Here is a 20,507-nt window from a genome sequence, read left to right as displayed (position 1 = left end):
TGATTAATTATATCCTCTAACCTTTAAAGATCTGTGTTTTATATTCTTTCGAAAAGGTGACCCCGAATTTAACTTGTTTTTTTCATAACTTCACGAATTTAATTACGATTTTTAAGTGGTGTACCTCTGAAAGTTTGTGATTTGCTTTGCATATGACTTGCTTTAAAATTTTTTTAATGACGCCAAATTTTTGCAAAATGGTGACCCCGAACTGCACTTTGAATTCTCATAGCTTGACCAACTTTATACCGATGTTTAAGAGATATATCCCTAAAATTGTGTGGCTTATTTCTCGAATGATTTGCTTTTAAACTAATTAATGATGCTTAGTTTTTGCAAAATGGTGACCCCGAACTGCAATTTGAATTCTCATAGCTTGACCAATTTTATACCCATTTTTAAGTGGTATATCTCTAAAATGTTGTGGTTTATTTCTCAAATGATTTGATTTCAAACTAACTAATGATGCTAAGTTTTTGCGAAATGGTGACCCCAAAATGCAATTATAGTTTCCATAACTGTTAAAATTGTAGCCTGATTTTAAAGTGGTATACCTCAAAAAGCTTCAAATCTTCAAATCTATATTTTCACTTACATCCTTTTTGCCTAGAGATTTTCCGAGTGTTTAGCCATAGGTCGTGGAGTCACGTGGGTAGCTGAAAAGTCACGCCTCCGTTGAGTCCGTTAGCCTGCTTTTGGTTCAATTCAGCGGCGCTTTTCGCTGACCCCCATCAATCGCAGAGTCCTCCGTCAAAACCACACCCCCTCCCCGCCCTTAACACTCCACCGCACCCCCGGTGGCTACCATGTGGCACAACGTGTTAATCGAGAGGGGCGCTCAAAGCGCGCTCATTTGGTTTTTCATTGCCGTTGACGCGCTTTCTCCATCAATGTGGCTTGATTTTGTGGCAGCTTCGTAAGCGTTGCCCAAAAGGGGGGCGACAAGGGGTTAAGGGTGCGGCTGCAAGTGCCTTTGGCATCCATCAATGATGCAACAACAGAAAATGCCAGCGAACTGGCTGATTAGCCAGGCCCAAGTGCCCCAGTTGAATTCGGATTTAAGAGGACATTTTCGTTCGTGAATTTACAGCAATTTAAAGGATAGCAGATTGCAATAGTTAGAAAAATATCTGGTAAAATTAAAAGCTTATAAGATAGAAAGAACAGTCAAAAGGTTAGGGAAAATTAGGATTTATTTCTAAATTGTCAAGCAATTGATATATTTTTAAATTATAGAAATATGTGCTATGAAAAAACATTTATTTATTACATTTTCAATTGCATGATGTTAATTTCACTTACTATTTTTTTCCATACTCCTTAAACGTAATATTCAAGTATATCTGATTGAATAGATGTCCGAAAATAAATTCTTAGAGGAACATTTTTCCAATTATATTCCTGTACTTTTTGCCAGGCAATAAAAAAAATCTGTCGTAAGCATTATATTTGCCAGCTAAATATATATCAAGTTAATATGCCACACAAACACACACACACACACAGGCAGGGTCAGGATGCTTTTGATATGTGCTTGTGTGTATGTGTGTGTGAGTGCGTGTGTGAGGGCGCCCTAAACTATGCAACACATTTGCATGTTTGTGCGACGGTTTTTTTTATTTTTTGTGCCCACTACTGCTGCTTTCTTCGCTCTCAGCTCCCTGATATGGCTGATATGTCCTGTCTGCACCCACTGCCCCCCCCCCCCTCTCCCACCGCCTACTCCCCTACGCCCCCTGCAAAAAATGTGGGCGTGGCTGGGGGTAAGATAGAGAGCAAAAGCGCAAAGCGCAGCGCGTTGTGAAATGCAAGCGAATTTGCATAGAAAATAGACAGTTTGGAAAATTGCATTCCATGTTGATAACTTAAGGCCCCAACGCAGGCCCCGCTTTTCCCACTTTTCATGCACCTTGCATTCTGGCCACCCCCCCCCCCCACTATTTTTCCGCCCGCTTTCATCCCCGCCTTTTGCGACGCTCTTAAACATTTGCCAGCTGCAATTGAAAACGAGCTTCAAGCACGCAACGCGTGTGCATAAATAACTTGTTTAAGTTTTATGGCAATGGACGTTGGTCCTTTCCGCAGAATCTCATCGCCCACTGTTCCCCTGCCCCGGGGTTCTACACAGCAAGAAAAAAATGTATACCATTTGGTAAATACTAAAATTAGTTCTATACAAATTTATATTGGAACAGTCAATTGATTTGATAAATGACTAAATTAGTTCCATAAAAAATGAATTCGGAACAATCAATTTTGCATTATATTATTTAATCACACATTTATTAGAAAAGGAACATGTTTGATAACTTTTAAAAAACATAAATAAAATAAAAAAAATTTTTTTTTGTCATTTCAAAAGTATCTTTGATATGTATAAATATTTTTCTTTTCCTACTTTAGAAGGGGAAATGCCTAAATAATTCCCCTTTTTATAATAGCTATATAAATTATAAAAAGGATACTTATTTAAGACCTGTTTTTATATAATTCCCCTTTATTATTTCCCTTTTTATAATAGCAATATAAATTATAAAAAGGATACTTATTTAAGACCTGTTTTGATATAATTCCCCTTATTATTCCCCTTTTTATAATAGCTATATAAATTATAAAAAGGATACTTATTTAAGACCTGTTTTTATATAATTCCCCTTATTATTCCCCTTTTTATAATAGCAATATAAATTATAAAAAGGATACTTATTTAAGACCTGTTTTGAGATATTTTTTTTTGCGTGTACTTGCTTGTCACACGATTTATAAATGCTTGGCAGGGGACTTGCCATTGCACTCGGACCTGGTCACACCTTGAGCGAAATGCAATTTTGTCTGCCAAGCCAAGGCATCATCAAAAAAGAGTAGGGTGGGGGTTTGAAGAAATCTGGGGTGCGACGACGATGTGAGATCGGGGGAAATGCAAGTTGATGGGCTGTCACGGCAATGCTGCACCTTGGCCTCAACCCGGACAACAGTCATCCGTATCCCGATCTGTATACCTCTCTTTCCTCGAGTTCGCCAGTCCTCCTGCCAGTCCCGCAGCTTTTTTTTCCCCCATTTCCACACTCACCACAAAAGTCCGACTGCGACGAGACAGAACTTGAAAATCAAATGCAAAAATACCTGGGGGAAACTGTACTTGCATATTTTTTCCTCCACTTTTTCAAAGGGTATAGGGACTACAAGAAAACCTGATCAACTTTCTGTTCAACTTGCTTAACTTGATTTTAAAAAGAAATATCATAGATTTGTAGATGTTAAGTCTACGAGATTCTTAAAATTAACCTCAGGTTAGACCTTACACATAAGTAGAGGTTAAGCAGGGGCTTGTGTTAAAAACGAAACATAACTAATAGTTGAAAAATATCTAATTATTTTAATTTGTTCGTGAACTTTTCAAGAAAGTACAAAAAATAACTAAAATCTTAACTCCCGGTTAAATTTTGTTACTTTTCCATTCCAGGGTAATGGTAATTTGCAACTGTCTAAACTTTGGCAAACTTTGGTTTTTTTGCCGACGTTCTCAATGCCACAAAGTCGGTAGTAGTGTAGTTTAGCGCACTCGTTGTTGTAGTTTGAAGTAAAAGAAGAAGCTGTCGGAACTGCTGACCCCCTTCTGTATTCTACCCTTTATACAACCCCCCCTCAAACTCAGCCAACTCCGCTCCTGTTTGTTTTGCCACAAAGGCTGCAATGGATGCCTTGGCTGCTGACTCCAAAACTCGGACCTAGGGTAACCTGATGGAATGACTGACTGACTGACTGCCTGACTGACTGACTGGCTGACTGACCGCTTCTGTCTGACTATACCCACCTCTTTCTGTCTGACTATGCCCCCTCTTTCTGTCTGACTCTCTCCTACTCTTTCCGACTCCAAAGTGAGTGACTGGGGCTGCCTTGTCATGATGCTGTTGTAACTATTTGACTTTATCTTGTTGCCGCTGCTGGTTCTGGGTAAACAAAATGCACTGGGGTTAAGGAGCTGAAGTGCTGCCGGGCTGGAAAGACGGCCAACGATAAACAAAACCCAAAAAGCGTTGACTTGGCCCTCGTGGATTTATGTGGCCAGTGGGATGGTCTTGCACTGGGGGAAAAAATCGGGGCCTAGGATTTTAAATTGAGGTTTCTACAGAGTATCATGTACCTGGAAAATTCCTGGATTCATAAACTAATTTTAATTACCAAAAGAAAAACCAGAAAATGGCATTAATAAATTTAGAATATTTAAATAAAAATATTGTATTCATTTTTATCAGTGTTTTGCTAAACATATATTTTACATAGACTTCTTAAATAAGGAAGTGTTTTTTCTTAGTGTAGTCCTGGGTTTTTTTTGCGTTATTTCTCCCAGACTGGTTTTCAATTTAAAGTTAATTTTAAAAAGTTGCTTAAATGCAACTTATCCTAATCAGGGAAAACGCGGCCGCAGGCTTTTCTTTATTTCCCCGCTTTTTTTTTTTTTGCTCTGGTTCCTTGGACCTGGGTTTAAAGCCATTTTCTCCTTTTGCATTGTAGTTGGCTGCCAATTAGGAGCAAGGCACATTTTTTGCAGGTGCTGAGAAAATGGCACACAGCCACTTGACTTGCCCAAGCTTCTCTTGTCGCTACTATTATTATTATTATTTTTGTTGTTGCCGTAGCTGTACCCACTGAGCCACTCACTAATTATGCAAAGGGAGCAAAAAAAAAAAGACTGGAAGAATGTAAGAATTTTCTGTTGCATCTGGGGGGAAAAAAAAGAAAGTGGAACACGGCCTGGCAGCAACAAAAACCGAAGAGAGAGGAAAATCTGAAGAATTCGCTTCGCTTTTTTCACACGTAACTGTCAACCGCGCAGGTGTGTGTGAGTGTGTTGTCGCCAGTTTGTGTCGGTGTGTGTGCTAATTTAGGCATCTTTTGTTGGGTCTGCCTAAATGACACATATACCAAGAGGTGTCCAAGGACGAAAAGGATATGGCCGAGGATATACCCTAAGAAAATGTAAAACTCTTTAATGTGGCGATTTTAATTAAATAATAATTAATAATATTAAAGTAAGTCTCTTAAATGTGGGAATTTGTATGATTTAGGTACTTCATTTGTATACATATGTTTATAAGACCTGTTCGTATACGTAATAATATTACGTATACGTAATAACTATTTTAATGAGTTCTTACAAAATATTTTTAAGAGTTATGAAAAAATCGATTGCCAATTTATATTTTTGGCCTGTGTAAGAAAAGGAAATTCGATTTTTAGGTACTTAAAATATTTTACTTCACATTATAAAATACCTTAATTAAAAACTAAAACTAAAACTAAATGAAAATTAGATTTTTAGGTATTTAAAATATTTTACTTCACATTGTAAAATACCTTAATTAAAAACTAAAACTAAAACTAAAAGGAATTTCGATTTTTAGGTATTTAAAATATTTTACTTCACATTATAAAATACCTTAATTAAAAAATAAAACTAAAACTAAAAGGAAATTCGATTTTTAGGTACTTAAAATATTTTACTTCCCATTATAAAATACCTTAATTAAAAACTAAAACCCCTTATAAATACCCATTAAATTTTGGGCGCCCGAAAAAAATAATTCTGTTGCTTAAAAAAGAGATGTGTATGGAAACCGCTGGGAGAAACAACAAAACCGGCAACAAAAACCCTTTGTTTACTTGCGGCTGCCACAACAACAACAACAACTAAGTACAGCCTAAGGAAGAAGAAAAAGCGACGTATTGTAAAATGCAAAAAAAAAAATAGCAGAACGAAAAACAACAAAAATATGAGGCCGTTTTATCCCATTTCATTCCGTTCCACTCCGCGGACTTTTAGCCATATTCCGCCATTTTCCTCTCAGGCGCCGTTCATTCACGCATTCATTCAATTATTCAGTCAGCCAGCTAGTCATCTATTCATTCATTCATGCCCATTCATTCCCGCATTCATTCAGCCATTTCCATATTCATTCATTGATAACTGAGGCAGGACCTTACAGGTCCTGTGGCCTGGGCTTTATTTAAAAGCACAGATGGACTGCACTGCGCGAATAGGGGGGTATAAAATAAAAATATAATTGAGGTTTAGTACTCACTTTACTTGACTTTCGTAGAGGTGTACATTTAAAGGATTTTTATACAATGTTTACATTTAATCAATGAATTTATGATATTTCTTATTGATTGATCAATGATTTTCGTTTAATTCTCTATAAATTTGTTATATTTTATTTTTAAAATTCTAATTCTAATTATTCTAAAATTTTAGAATCTTTGATTCAGTTTTTTTAATTAACATAATTTTTCCAATAATTGCTTTATGAAAAGTGGATCCGAAAAGTTGATTAACCTAATATAATCCTAAGTCCATGTTATGTTAATTTAAAATATATCTATTTTAATTTGAGGACTACAAACCAAACCCTTTGAAAACCTTATGATCCAGAACAAAAAGCTAAAATGTCTAGTGACAACAAAGCAGTTTTCTTAACAACCAATTAATGGGTACATTATCTCACACCCTACCACTCTTTTTTAACCTTTTAAAACTCTCAAATGTCATCAGATGTGGCCGGCGAAAATAAAAGCATTTTGTTTGGATTTCCAAAGTTCGCTTAATGCAACGAATATCGTTTTTCGTTTTTCGGTTTTCGATTCTGGGTTTTTGTTTTTTCACCCACGTACGTGCAATATTTGCGAATTTCGAGGGGCGGGGACTTGACTGTGAATTTGCCACTTTTATTGTTTTTAAAACGCTTTCCAATTCCTTGCTCTGCTTTTGTCTATTTGCGATTTTCTATTTCGCTTTATTTTGTTGCTTATGTTTTTTGCAGTTGCCCTCTGCTGCAATTGCAATTTCAGTTTTATTTTACGCGCAATTTGTCTGCCCAGTATGTGTGTGTGTGTGTGTGTGGGTGGTAAAAAGCGTGGGAAAATCGGGAAAATTGGTGAAATGGGTTGCAAACTGAAACAAAAGAAATAAGCGAAAAAGCCCCCCGAAATTGAAAACCAAATAAATAAGTGAACTTTCTATGCGGGCTGGGTGTGTGTGTGCGAAATGTAATTCGAGGCAAATATTCGAGTGGTTTGCTGCAAAAATCTGCAACAAACAGCTGCAAGACAGAGCCACTGGCCATATCCACCTACTGCTTTCTCCTCTTTTCTCTTTGCCTTTCTCCTGGCCAACTCCTATCTGTATCTGCCGATTGTTGGCCAATATCAATGCCAATCCGAGTTGGCCATAAATCATTCGGTGTTGTCGAATGAAAAAGGAAACAGCAGCCGAGGAAGGATGTCGAATGATTAGCGTGCGAAATTATATTGCTGCAAAGTGTTGATTTTCGCCTTGTTCATTTGTCTTCACTGCCATCCTGCATTTTGGGAATACCTATTTGCTATTCCTGGAGGTATAAAAGTGGGTCACCGTTTGTATTACTTCTACTAATTGGTCTATGAAAGCTTGAAATTGTTTGTTTAATTTTTTAAAATTTTTAACTTTGGGATTTTGACATTCTGAAAACAAGAACAATCTTGTGCTGCGCAAGAATCTATAGAATCTGCATGCTTAATACCAACTATATAGTTTTTATGGTTTCCGAATTATCAGTGTTAATACGGACGGACATGAAGATGGTTATGGCTAGATCAACACAGCTAGTTATCCTGATTAAGAATATATATACTTTATATGGTCGAATACTATCTATTTATTCTATCTGTTATATACTATCCAACGAATACAATATACCCTTTTCCTCCCCGAGTTTCCAATTCTCAATCGAAAGTGACACAAAAAACCGCAGGTGCTTAAAAGTATGCAATAAAATACTATAAGATCTGTTAAGTATAAGATCGATCCTAAGTCCAATCTGGAAATAAGCGTTATAAGCGTTATAGCGTCTAAATCAATCCTCAATAAAGTAAGACTAGCGCAAAGTAAGAACGTTAGATCAATTTGTAATAGCCCCTGGTTTATGAGAACTAGAGATATAGAATGAGATCTTAAAATCCCAAAGATCGGTGATGTATTACTTGCTCAAGCGGAACATTTTTCCAGACGTCTTGATTCTTATCCTAACTTCCTAAAATGGAGTTGGTCTCTGGTTTTATGGTTATGATTTATGATTTATTCCAAAAGCGTAGTTTATTTTTCACTGCATACTTTTAGACACCTATATCATTGATTTTGTAGCTCTAGAGATTTCGATGGTATATATAAATTGTAATATAATATAATATATAAACTCTAATATAATCCTATTTTTCTATGCTCTTTATAAAGAAGGTAAAAGTATCCTAACTTACGATCTCCTTTTTCCCATTTTCTTCCAGTGGGCGTGGCAGTGGGCGTGTGTGTGTGTGTGCTTTGGCTGCTGACAAAAGTGCAATTGGAATCGAAATCGAGTGGAGACTGGGAAAATCGGGAAAACGCAACCGATACGGGCCAAACTCAAGTGGCCAGGATAGGCGGTGAAAAGAAGGAGTTAGCGGGTGGGGAGGCGTGGCAGAGGCAGCAGTCATGACAATGTCCTCGACGTCGACGGCGACGCTGACTGAGGCAGCGGCAGCGGCAGCGGCAGAGGCGGCGACGCTCGGAAACGCGACTGTTGGCGAAATGTTTTCGGATGCGGATATGGCGGAAGTGCGGCATGTTGTCCAACGCATTTTGGTGCCGTGCGTTTTTGTTATTGGACTATTGGGAAATTCAGTGAGCATTTATGTTTTGACGCGGTAAGTGCACTTGTATCCCCCACACATGTCCTCTCACCCCCCCCTCCCACATTTCGGTTGTTATTGTTGCTGGATTATTGCCCAGCCGATTTTGGGCAATGGAGTGGGCGTGGCCTTTAGGCACTGTTATTTTATGCATTCAACAGGGACAGAAAAGTTTTCCATTTTATGGTAAATATTAGTTCGATAGAATTTTAAAGGTATTTTAAAAAAGAGCTAAACAAGATAGAGTAAATGAAATTCAGTACGGTATATCAAGTATTCCTTTGAATTGGAAATCAATTTATTTGGTGCCCTGAAATATGCAACACAACATTTAAAGATTTGTTATAGTAGAAAACATACAATATTTGATATATATTTTAAACTCAAATTTATCAGGCTTAAGTTAAAGACTTAAATTATAAAATGTTGGTTAAAAAAAAAGAAAGATATATTTTATTTAAAACTAATTAAAACGTAGGATTAACTATTTTAAGGTATCCTCATTGTAGTTTTGCTGCTTTTAAATATGGAATACTATATAATTTTGAATTCTAATAATAATAACTAAAATACTAATTGGAAATAAATTAGATTTTAAAATATGCATCAAATTTATATTTGAAAGTTGTATTAGTTATTTTAAGATATCCCCAAAATTTGTATTTTTGCTGCTTTTAAATATGGAATGCCATATTATTTTGAATTCTAATAATAATAACTAAAATAGTAATTGGAAATAAATTAGATTTAAGAATATACATCAAATTTATATTTGAAAGTCTTATTTGAGGAGCTTGAATTAAGGACCAAGGCAATAAAAATCACAGAAAGGGAAAAGGTCTGTGAAATAAAATATTTCCTTTTGTTGAGTAGTTGTAAACCTTTTAAACTATTTTTTTTGTTATAATTTTATATGATAGGTTAGTATCATAATTTTCGCTGAGTGCACCCAACTATATGTCTGTGAAACAAGTGGAACACGAGTGAAGCAGCGAGCAGGTACGCAGCGCATTAAACACGACATTTAATTGTAGCCACCGCTGCACTTTAAAATCATTTCCACACCGCCAACAACAAAAACTGCAGTAAGGACAAGTGCAACAACAACAATAACAATAACTGAAACAATAAGAGCCATTTTATGTGCCAAATGCAAAAATGCATATCTTGTTGTTTTTGCTGCTGCCACACAGATAAGCAAAGTGTGTGAGTGTGTTTTTTATGTTTGCCGGAAAATATGCGACAGTTGCAAGTGCTCTGTACGGCAAGCTGTCTGCTATGACACCAAATGAGCATTTTCCAGGAAAACTGGGGCAAAGCACAAAATGTGGAACCAAATAATATCACATTTCAAGGTCTAGAAATGGTCAAAAAATAATTATTTACTTGACAATTCTTTAAATGTTATAATAATTACTTTAAAAACGTTCGTTAGATCTTTAAAAAAAATTTTAACATTAACTTTATACATTTACATATACATTTAAGTCTTGATTAAATAAAAAAGTCTTGTTATTATTGCTTTTAAAATTTATAATTAAACGTAATATAGGGGAAAATATATATATTTAGTATATACAGACAGCTTTCTTTTTCCAAATTGATTTATTCATTTTCAATCTTACTACTTTGCAATTTTAAGCAACCTGACTGGCATAAATGGCTTTTTAATTTAATGTTTTCATTTCTTCATTTTATTTTGTGAAAATACAAGGAAATTTAACTATCAGAGCTGCGGGCGATGCCAGAGAGAAAACTAAATGTTAACAGTTAGTTTTTGTTGTTCATCTTTTGGCTTTATGACTGTGCCGACATTTGTGCGCATTTCGGAAAATGCCCAACGCCCCCTCAACCAGACCGCCCCCCCCCCATCCCAAAAGCCCTGGGGAAATTCAACCCCAACCCCCATGGAATTCTCCAATGCCCCTCAGCCCGTTTTGCTTTCAGGCAATTTGCTATTTCAATTGGTGTTGCACTTGGCAGCGTTTTGCATTGTCCACCAAAATGGTTTGGCCTGATTTCGAAATGCGGCGAAAACGAAATACCCACCAGAATAAACACAAATTGCAATTCTTTCCGATTCTTCTCGCCCCTTTTTCAGAAAGCGCATGAGGTGCACCACGAACATTTATCTAACGGCCCTGGCCATCACGGATATTGCCTACCTGACCTGTCAATTGATCCTCTCGCTCCAGCACTACGATTATCCCAAATACCATTTACAAATTTACTGGCAGCTCTATGGGTACTTTGTCTGGCTGTGCGACAGTTTTGGTGAGTACTCGGTTGATTAAAAGAAGATGAGGGGCTCAAGAAACCATACAAATCGAAGGTTCCTCTAAAATCTCCTAAAAAGGTGCTTAAAAGTATGCTATGATTGTAGTCGAAGGCCCCGCAGCTAGCACTACAACCCCCTATGTTAGTTTTAGTTTTGTAAACTTTACTAACATCTTTAGTAAATAAATAAATAAATAAAAGTATGCTATGATATATTTAAAGTCCGTAAGTTCTTTGATTATACTCAGAAAAACAATCTACTTCTTTTCACTGCATACTTTTAGACACCTTCATAAATGATTCAACATTTCTGTAGACTTATTATTATTTTTAAACATATTAATAGTATCATTGCCAACTATTTGGCAAATTCTTGTAGTATTGTTTATTAATTTTAAAACGAGCCGTAAAAAATGAAAAGCGTAAATTTCGTGCTGCGAAAACAATTTCTTGTGGGGGAAATTGTCCGACTGCAACGTTGGGAGAGCACTAAGTGGAATGGTGTGGATTCCATAAATTCCCCAGTACCCCGGTTGGCCCCCCACGATCCCAATATCCCCGGATTCCCGGGACGGGCCCATCAATTCGAATTGCACCTGCGGCTGGTGCTGCTGCTGTGCATCAATTTCATTGAGCTCTGCCAATTTACGAGGTATAGTTAGCAGCGCTTTCTGCGAAATGCCAGCGGTCAGCTGAGGCTCACTGCCATACGATAACCAATTCTCCCAGCCCCCCCCCCCCCCCCAACATATTTTTTCCTACAATTTCCCGCACTTCCAGCGACCATTTCCCACCCCCTCAACAACCTAAACCCAAAACGGGACTCATCAGCGAGGCACGGACGTCAATCGTTTAGAGTGCGCAGCGTTTTGAATAAATTGACAGCCCAGGCAGCGAATAAATTGAGGTGGGGTCAAAAATGGGTGGTTCGGGGGATTAACAGAGGAGCTACGGGTGTTTATAATCCCCAGGATACACGGAAAATTATATTATTTGAAAAGTCCTCCTCTAAGGAAATTCTTCTTATTCAAAAGTGGGTTGCTTTCACTAATAAAAATTATTTTTATGGCCTTTTCTCAATTTAAGAAAGCATTATTCTTATTGATCTTGAATAACATTTATAACATTTAAGCGTTAACCATATATAAAAATGGAGATTGTATTCACCACGCTACTAAATTTCTTCAAGTGCACCACTGATTGTGTCTATGTTGTACCCCCACACCCACTAACAATTGCTTTCTCTGTTTCTCCGGACAGGTTACATCTCGATTTACATAGCTGTGTGCTTCACCATCGAGCGATTCATAGCGATACGCTATCCGCTCAAGAGACAAACATTCTGCACGGAATCGCTGGCCAAGAAGGTGATATCAGGTGAGTTCAGGTGGTCAAAGAAGGGCAAAAATACTTACCGAAATTAAGCATCTCCTTTAAGCATTTCGACATGTGACAGAAAGATTTATCAATGCTTAAGCTAAAAAAGTTAAGCTGATCTTAACATTTTCTATAAAAATTCTGAGCTATTTTACATGCAAAAATTGGAATCTAAAGCAATTATAACAATTATAGTAAATTTAAATGATTTTTTAACTTAATGGAAGAAATATTTATTTATATATTATATATATTTAGCTGCTCAAAACTGTCGGTCTTTGAGCTGTACGCGTTAATTGGGATAAACTACGATTGAAAAACCGCAAGGAAAAAGAGTATTTTTTACTAAAATTTGAATCTTTTTTTTTCTTCCTTAAATCTAAGTGTTTTGGTTGCCATAATGCAATCAAAGGTCAGAGTGTGGCATGTCATACCTCGTTGAGCTCGTAATTAAATTTCCTATCCTTTGGCGGTCAAACCTGAAAATGTTAAATTTCGTCCATTTTCTGCAAAAAAACAAAACATGAGAAAATTGGTCACAAAATTAATTTTTCGGAAGGTAATGGGGATTTTTAGCTTGGGATGATAGCTGCTCGAAACTGTCGGTCCTTTAGTTGTACACCTTGATTTGGCCAAACTGCGATCGAAAAACCGCAAGGAAAAAGAGTATTTTTGTCCAAAATTTGATACTTCATTTTTCACCCTAAAAACGCAGTGTTTTGGCTGCCATAATGCAATTAGAGGTCAGAATGACGAATGTCATACCTCGTTGAGCTCGTTGCTTAATTTCCAATCCATTGGCATTCAAGCCTGAAAATTTTTAATATTTCGCATTTTTCGCAAAAAAAGACGACGAAGACAAAAAATGCGAAAATTGGTCAAAAAATAAATTTTCCTTAAAGTGGTTGTGATCGTTAGCATGGCAAGCAAGCTGTTCAAAACAGTCGGTCTTTTAGCTGATTTGACTAAACTACGATTGAAAAACTGGGAAGAAAAATCGTTTTTTGACTAAAAAATGAGTATCGTATTTTGACCAAAATCGGAATCCCATTTTTTCGCCCTAAAAATTCAGTTTTTTGGCTGCTATAGAAAAAATAAACGTCAGATCGAGGAATGTCATACCTCGTTGAGCTCTTTGCTTAATTTCCAATCCACCGGCACTCAAACCTGGAAATTCTTAATTTTTGCCATTTTTCGCAAAAATAGATGATGTAACCCCTTACAAAAAATGTGAAAATTGGTCAAAAAATAACTTTCCTGGAAAGTGATGGGGATTGTTAGCATAGGTTGTCAGCTGCTCAAAACAGTCGGTCTTTTAGCTGTACGCCTTGATTTGACCAAACTACGATTAAAAAACTGGATAGAAAAATCGTGTTTTTGACTAAAATCGGAACCCAATATTGTCGCCCTAAAAATTCAGTTTTTTGACTGCTACAAAGAAAATAAACGTCAGATCGAGGAATGTCATACCTCTTTGAGCTCGTAATTTAATTGCAATCCACTGGCACTCAAACCTGGAAATTCTTCATTTTTGCCATTTTTCGCAAAAATAGATGATGTAACCCCTTACAAAAAAGGAAAAAATTGGTCAAGAAATAAATTTCCCGGAAAGTGATGGGGATTGCTAGCATAGGTTGTCAGCTGCTCAAAACAGTCGGTATTTTAGCTGTACGCCTTGATTTGGCTAAACTGCAATTGAAAAACCGCAAGGAAAGAGGGTATTTTTGACCAAAATTTGAGTCTTTATTTTTCGCCTTAAAATCGCAGTGTTTTGGCTGCCATAAAGCAATTTAAGTTCAGAATGACAAATGTCATACCTCGTTGAGCTCGTAGTTAAATTTCCAATATATTGGCGCTCAAACCTGGAAATGTTAAATTTTGCTCATTTGTCGCAAAAAAACATGATGGAAGAAAAAAGCGAAAACTGGTCAAAAAATTAATTTTCCGGAAAGTAATGTGATTGTTAGCTTAGGATGTTGGCTTCCATAACTGTCAGTTTGTTTATCAATAACGTGCCTGTTTTTTATCTTCTCCAGCCGTGGCTGTCTTCTGTTTGCTGTCCACGCTCTCGACGGCATTCGAGCACACAATTACGGTCGGTTCGAAGCTGATTGATGACGCCTACCAGCCGTGTAACCAAACGGTGGCCAACATCTCGCCCACGCCCCCGCCCTCCGTAGCGGCCACGCCCCCACTGGTCACGCCCCCAATGGCCACGCCCCCGCTTTCCACGCCGGCGACTATTTGGCAATCGCAGGACTTCACCACGGAGTTGACGACCGCCGGCAGCTCAAAGCTGCTCGTCGACTGGGGCAGTGGCAGCGGTGATGGAGAGCCAGGTGAGCGACAGGGTCACCTTTTATACACTCAGAAAAAAACATAAGAAATATTATCGCAATTCGGAAAGAAAGGTTTGAGTATTATTTTAAAAGGAACGCTACAAAATTAAAAATTCTGAAGGAATTAAGTCTAGATCCATTTTAAATGACATTATAGTGTCTAAAAGTATGCAACAAAATATTTAAAACTCAGAAACAACAATGAATTCGTTAATAAAAAAAACTATTCCATATGCACTGCATACTTTTAAGCACCTAAAATATATTGTCCCCAGACATCGTTTTAAAATTAACATTTAAAATCTTAAAATGAATTATCATACCATCTTTTTTTCATTCTGTAGTTCAAGAAAATATTCTGTAAATTGAGAACTTTTCCCCTTGTTTTAGAGAACATTCCACGACATCGCCGTCACTGGCAGTCATCTGGATTTGTGACGCTTCCCACTCTGAGGAAAACGCTCGAGGAGCAGGATCAGGAGGGAGAAGAACAAGAGCCGGGGTCAAGGGTCACCGAAAGTTTACTGCAATTGTTGCGTCGCAAACGCAGCACTGGAAACAACAGCAACAACAATACGGATGCATTCGCATTTAATGTAACGGAATACTGTCAAAATGTAAGTGAAATGTGCTGAGAATTCCGGGAATTTCCCTGGAGAGAGAATGAGAAAGAGGTTAACCACTGGGAAACATGCGAGGGGGTAGAAGTACCAAGACTATGATAAATACGACTATAACTTAAAGTCATATCTGTGCTTTGCATTTTTGAGAGGGTCCTTTCACTGGGGAGTTAGGGACTTTATTTAATCTGCGAGTTCTATTTTATTATTCTTAGGGTTTTTAATTAATTTAATAAAACGTTTAATGAAAAACTCTGTTGTCTAAATACAATAAACTTACCTATTTAATTTAATCGATTACAGAGTTATAGAGCCTAACCTATTTAATATGCTTTCTTTTAAGGTTACTTTTTATAATCATGGTCCTTCGGAACTGGGCAGGAATGAGCTATATAGCAATCTGTGGAGTATGTTTACACTGCTGGTTTTCGTAGTGCTTCCTCTACTTCTATTGGCCACCTTTAACACTTTTCTCATTCTACTGGTGCATCGATCAAAAAATCTGCGTGGCGATTTGACCAATGCGAGTAGCATAAGGCGCACAAAAGTGAGTTTGAAAAAGGTTTTAAAATCATTTTGAAAAGTGTCGTAAAGTATGCAATAAAATAGTCCTTATTCCGAAAGAAAGCGTTATTTTTATACTGCATACTTTTAGACACTTTTTGGATTTTATTTTATTATTAAACCAAAATAAATATCTATATCTCTAACCCATAGCGCAAATCAAGTTCTGGAATAAAAGGCAGCGTATCGCAGGAAAACCGAGTGACGATCACCTTAATTGCAGTGGTGCTCATGTTCATTGTATGTCAACTGCCATGGGCGATTTATTTGGTGGTAAATCAGTATATGGACATTCAGCGTGGAACTCAGGTGGTGGCGGGAAATGTTTTCAATCTTTTGGCCTCTCTTCATGCGGCCTCTAATTTTTTCCTATACTGTGTGCTGTCCGATAAATATCGAAAGACAGTACGCGAACTAATCACCGGTTATCGCTATAAACGTCGGCATGCCAGGAACAATAACAGTCTCTATGTGCCACAAACGACGACTACACTGACCCAAATAAATGGTGATCACTATGGGAGTAACTATGGCGGAGCCGGAAGTCGTCGTAATCGCAATACAAATCGCCTGATAGCGTGAATAACCGTGATTATTTATAGAAATTATATACTGGTTGAACTCCATGAGAGAGGAGTAAGTCTCCCGAAATCTCAGCAGAAAAGAAGGCTTCAAATTTGCCAGCTAATCACACGGAATCACAAGTGACTCGTTGAAATCAAAAGTGATTCTATTCAAGCGTGTGATTTGCAGAAAATTTAATTTGTTATATCAATCGATATCTATGTATATCGCTATCTCTCTTTATATATATATATATATATATATAAATTACATAACATACATTGTGCCATAATGTGATGATTATAGATTTATGCTAGTTAACCTAAACGTAATTGTTGTCCTAAGTACTAAACGCATCAAATCAAATACACGCAAAATACACACACAAATAAACAAAGGCCCATTGGGAAGTTTGCTATTTGACCGTCCCACGGGGCGTATGAATAACCCACCAATGCATATTAATTTCGCACTGGCGGTGTATCGCTGAATATCGGGGAATAGAAGGTGGCTCTTATAAAAAGGGTTAAAAAAGGGAAACAATGCAGGAACAGGAAAGGAAAAAGGTCTTTCTAACTGCGAAAGTCGAAGTTTTTAGTTCTCTTAGTTAAAGATTTAACTTTAGTATCTATTCTTGCAGCATTTCTGGTTTAAAAATGGCAGATGTATTTTCTGAAGTCACATAGAAGTATCTTATAAAGTTAAGCTCTATACTAATTAAATTTATTTTACAGTGAGTTAGGGATAAAATTTCAATTACATTTTTTTTTTGAATTTATATTTTAAATGTTACCTCTAGCTTATTAAAATTCATATAAATTATTATTTTTTTTTTTTTTAATTACTTTGTCGATACTATTGATTATAAAAACCTGGTAATACAAATATTTTATTTAGATCACTAAGGATAAACCTCTCAAGACTTGTTCAATAAAGAAAGTCAAACTTAAGCTAGATAGATAATTCTTTTTACCATTTAGACATATTTTCTTGAAGGGTAGTCAAGAACCACATAGAAAGGTCAGAAAAGATAGCCCTTTACCTGTTGTTGCGATAATTGAAGTGTTGACAATGGGCGGCCCTCTATCCGTACATCTGCAATCCCAATGGCCATCGCCAAATCTCCAGTTGCCAGTGAATTGGGCTGACCGATACCTAATTGAATGCCAGCCAAAACCAGGTCCTTGCCCATTTCCAGCTTCCTGTTTCCCGTTTCCCGTTTTCCGTTTCCTGTTCGCTGGCCCAAATGCGAATGCAATGCGAACAGCTGCAGCAATCGAAGGGCTGCAACTACAGATCCAACTAAGCCGATAATTGAAGGTGCCGGGGTTGGCCGGTTGAGATACTTCTATGTCAACCTCCTGCATTTGCTCGCTGCTCCTCCGGCAAAGGCCCTACTACACTTTCCCCCCCCGGGATAATTGGTTCGCCCGGGCTGGGAGTTGGCCATCGATGCCGAATGCTAAAATACAAGTGAAAATCTTTTTCGGAATGCCGGCAATAAATTTGCTGAGGGGAAAATGTGGAAAAGCGAAATCTAACCCATCCACACACAGAAAGCCACACACAAACGTAATGGAGTAACAAACATTTGCGGTTTACTGCATTGCTATTTCCATCCACACACGTACAGCCGTGGTCATAAAAATAGTGCGGTTTGACAAAAATAAAAAAAATTACTAAAAAAAGATTTTGAGTCACTAGTGATTTTTGTAATTTTATTTAGACATATCTTAATTGGCAAATAATAATAAACATAATATTTAATAAGGGAGATTCTACGAACGTAAGAAAGAAATTCCAAAAGAATTTATATTTTTCTTTATAAATGCCTTATGTTTTGTATTTTAGTCAAAAACCTATAAAGAATTCTTAAAATGTGTTTTTATTTCTTAATCTCTTTACATCGTAAAAATATCTTAGGTGTTCTAAATCGCTTACTTATATTGTATGGAACTATGCCGTAAATATATTGTTGACTGAGCCATCGCTTTTGTTGTTAAGAAATTGAGAACACTTTGGTACTAACAAGCTCAGTTGGAACTTTTTAATAAATGTCAGGTAAGTAAGAAATAAAATAAGTTTTTCTGGTTCAAAAAGGCAAAATGAATTGGAAACCTAAAGAATTTAAATATATATTGAGGATTTTTGATTTATTTTTACAATTATTTTAGGACTGTAATTAAATGTGAGGTGAGTAAGAACATAAAAGCAAAGGACTTAAACAAAAGAAAATAACAAGGAATATAAATGGGAGTTAGGGAATGTATCTTGAAATATTTCAGATTTCTAGTACTTACCAAATTGTTGCTTTGTTGGATTAATTAAATATATGAAGTACTTCGGCATAATTAAAAAAAAAGAATTTATCGAACTTAAATTATATAGGTATTACTGATACTTTATAAATACCTATATGCCATTTACAAACATTAATGTGACTATATTATCAACGCACTGGTGTAACAACCGCAGATTCTAGCTTAAAACATTAAAACATACTATATTTACTCTTATTATAGTACGAGTACCCATTAATTTAATCAATTTTACATTTACTACTTCCTTCCATGCTCCTATTAAATAAGTTTAAGATGGTCCCTTGTATATTCCCCTTCGAATTCTAATCTGCCCGGCTTTCTTTGTGTGCCAGCTTCTTTTATCGTATTATTCAGCCATCATCAAGGGTATAGAAATGGAGGAAGAAATAAAGAGGGGGAAATATTATGAAAGTGTAACAGCTGATTTCACCACCCCAATCTGGACCGCCTGCCACAAGTAGAGTGCATGAAAAATTACAAGTCAGCTCCACAATTGAAATATTTCCGCCTCAACGCACTGAAATGCGCAATCGAAAATAGTTATCTGTGTGCCAACCCAGCCAACCCACATTTTTGCTAGACCTCCCCGAAAAGGGGGGCTATATCTATATATATAGAGGGGGTATATGGCAGACGGATGTGGCAGCGACAGGGACAACATCGATGTGGACACATATGTGCATTATGTGTGGCCCAGTCCCCGTTTCTGGATGCTGGATACTGGATACTGGATACTGTATGCCGATTCGGGTCCGAGAAATTTCCATATTTGATTGTTTTTGAACGCCTGCCGCAGGACGACAAAGGAAGGGAAAACCCCGAGCATAAAAAGCTCGCAGAGCGGCGTCTGTTTATTGAAAATGGCATATAAAAATCGAATGGGCGGTGGCGTTTTGCTTTATTTTTTTTTTTGGGGTCTGAATTGTGGAAATGTGAAATGCACAGGCATAACATACTTTTGGGGGCGCTCAGCGAAATGCATGCATTTATTTACAGATATGTAGGTGCAAGGACTCGCCCCCCCCCTCTTCATCCTCCCGAAAATGATAAAAAATATTAAGCGAAGGGAAACAAAAAAATAAAACACACGAAAACATCAAGGACACAGAGGCGAATTTCAAATGCCCTAATCAAAAAAGTCTTTATGGGAAATATGTTATAAATATTTGTTTGATATTAAAAGAAAAGTTTACATATTTCAAATAAGACTTTCCGATTTGTACCTAAAATTGTCTTAAAATATTATGTATATTTGCTTAAAAAGAATGTTAATTTGTTGTTTTTATTTATTTATTTTTTTAAACTTAAAAAATTCTTGTAAATATTTATTTTTTAGCTTTAAAGATTGAAAAATATTAAAAAAATGTAAGATTAAATATTTAAGAAGCACTTTGAATACAAATTTATTCAAGTTTAAAACCATTCCGAATATCGCATTCTCTTTCTGTTCTAAAATAATGTAACCTATTTGTATTGGGCACATTATAAGAAACCAAAAAAAATAAATATTTTGATCAAAAATATCAAATTTAACCTGTCAAGCTTAATACTTTTTTTTAGCATACCCCAAAAAAATGGTCAAGTATGCAAAACATTCCCAGTGACACAAAAGCGAAACGGAATCGGGCGCAGGGAAAAAAAAAAATGAAATGAACTTGGAAAAATAAACAGAAAAAAATTAAGCACTCATGACAAAGCGAAAGTCGGATAATGCCATAACAAAAACAACAATGGTGGCAGCA

The 20,507-nt window shown here is 36.6% G+C and overlaps 1 protein-coding gene across 2 annotated transcripts in view; it reads left to right on the top strand.

The window, feature by feature from the left end:
• LOC119557634 overlaps positions 1-16,841 on the top strand; it is a 28,350-nt gene extending 11,509 nt beyond the window's left edge. Inside the window, exons 3-9 of one of the 2 annotated variants that reach the window (XM_037870467.1) lie at positions 8,320-8,718; positions 10,805-10,977; positions 12,241-12,357; positions 14,394-14,696; positions 15,087-15,313; positions 15,660-15,863; positions 16,034-16,841. In XM_037870467.1, coding sequence (XP_037726395.1) covers positions 8,507-8,718; positions 10,805-10,977; positions 12,241-12,357; positions 14,394-14,696; positions 15,087-15,313; positions 15,660-15,863; positions 16,034-16,462 — 1,665 coding nt within the window. In that variant the 5' untranslated portion in view covers positions 8,320-8,506 and the 3' untranslated portion in view covers positions 16,463-16,841. The remainder of the gene's footprint in view (positions 1-8,319; positions 8,719-10,804; positions 10,978-12,240; positions 12,358-14,393; positions 14,697-15,086; positions 15,314-15,659; positions 15,864-16,033) is intronic. The other variant, XM_037870466.1, reaches the window with a different exon arrangement.
• The last annotated feature ends 3,666 nt before the right edge of the window (positions 16,842-20,507 follow it).

Source organism: Drosophila subpulchrella, chromosome X (assembly GCF_014743375.2).
Source record: "Drosophila subpulchrella strain 33 F10 #4 breed RU33 chromosome X, RU_Dsub_v1.1 Primary Assembly, whole genome shotgun sequence".
Classification (NCBI taxonomy): Eukaryota; Metazoa; Arthropoda; class Insecta; order Diptera; family Drosophilidae; genus Drosophila; species Drosophila subpulchrella.
This window is presented reverse-complemented; position numbering and strand designations above follow the sequence as displayed.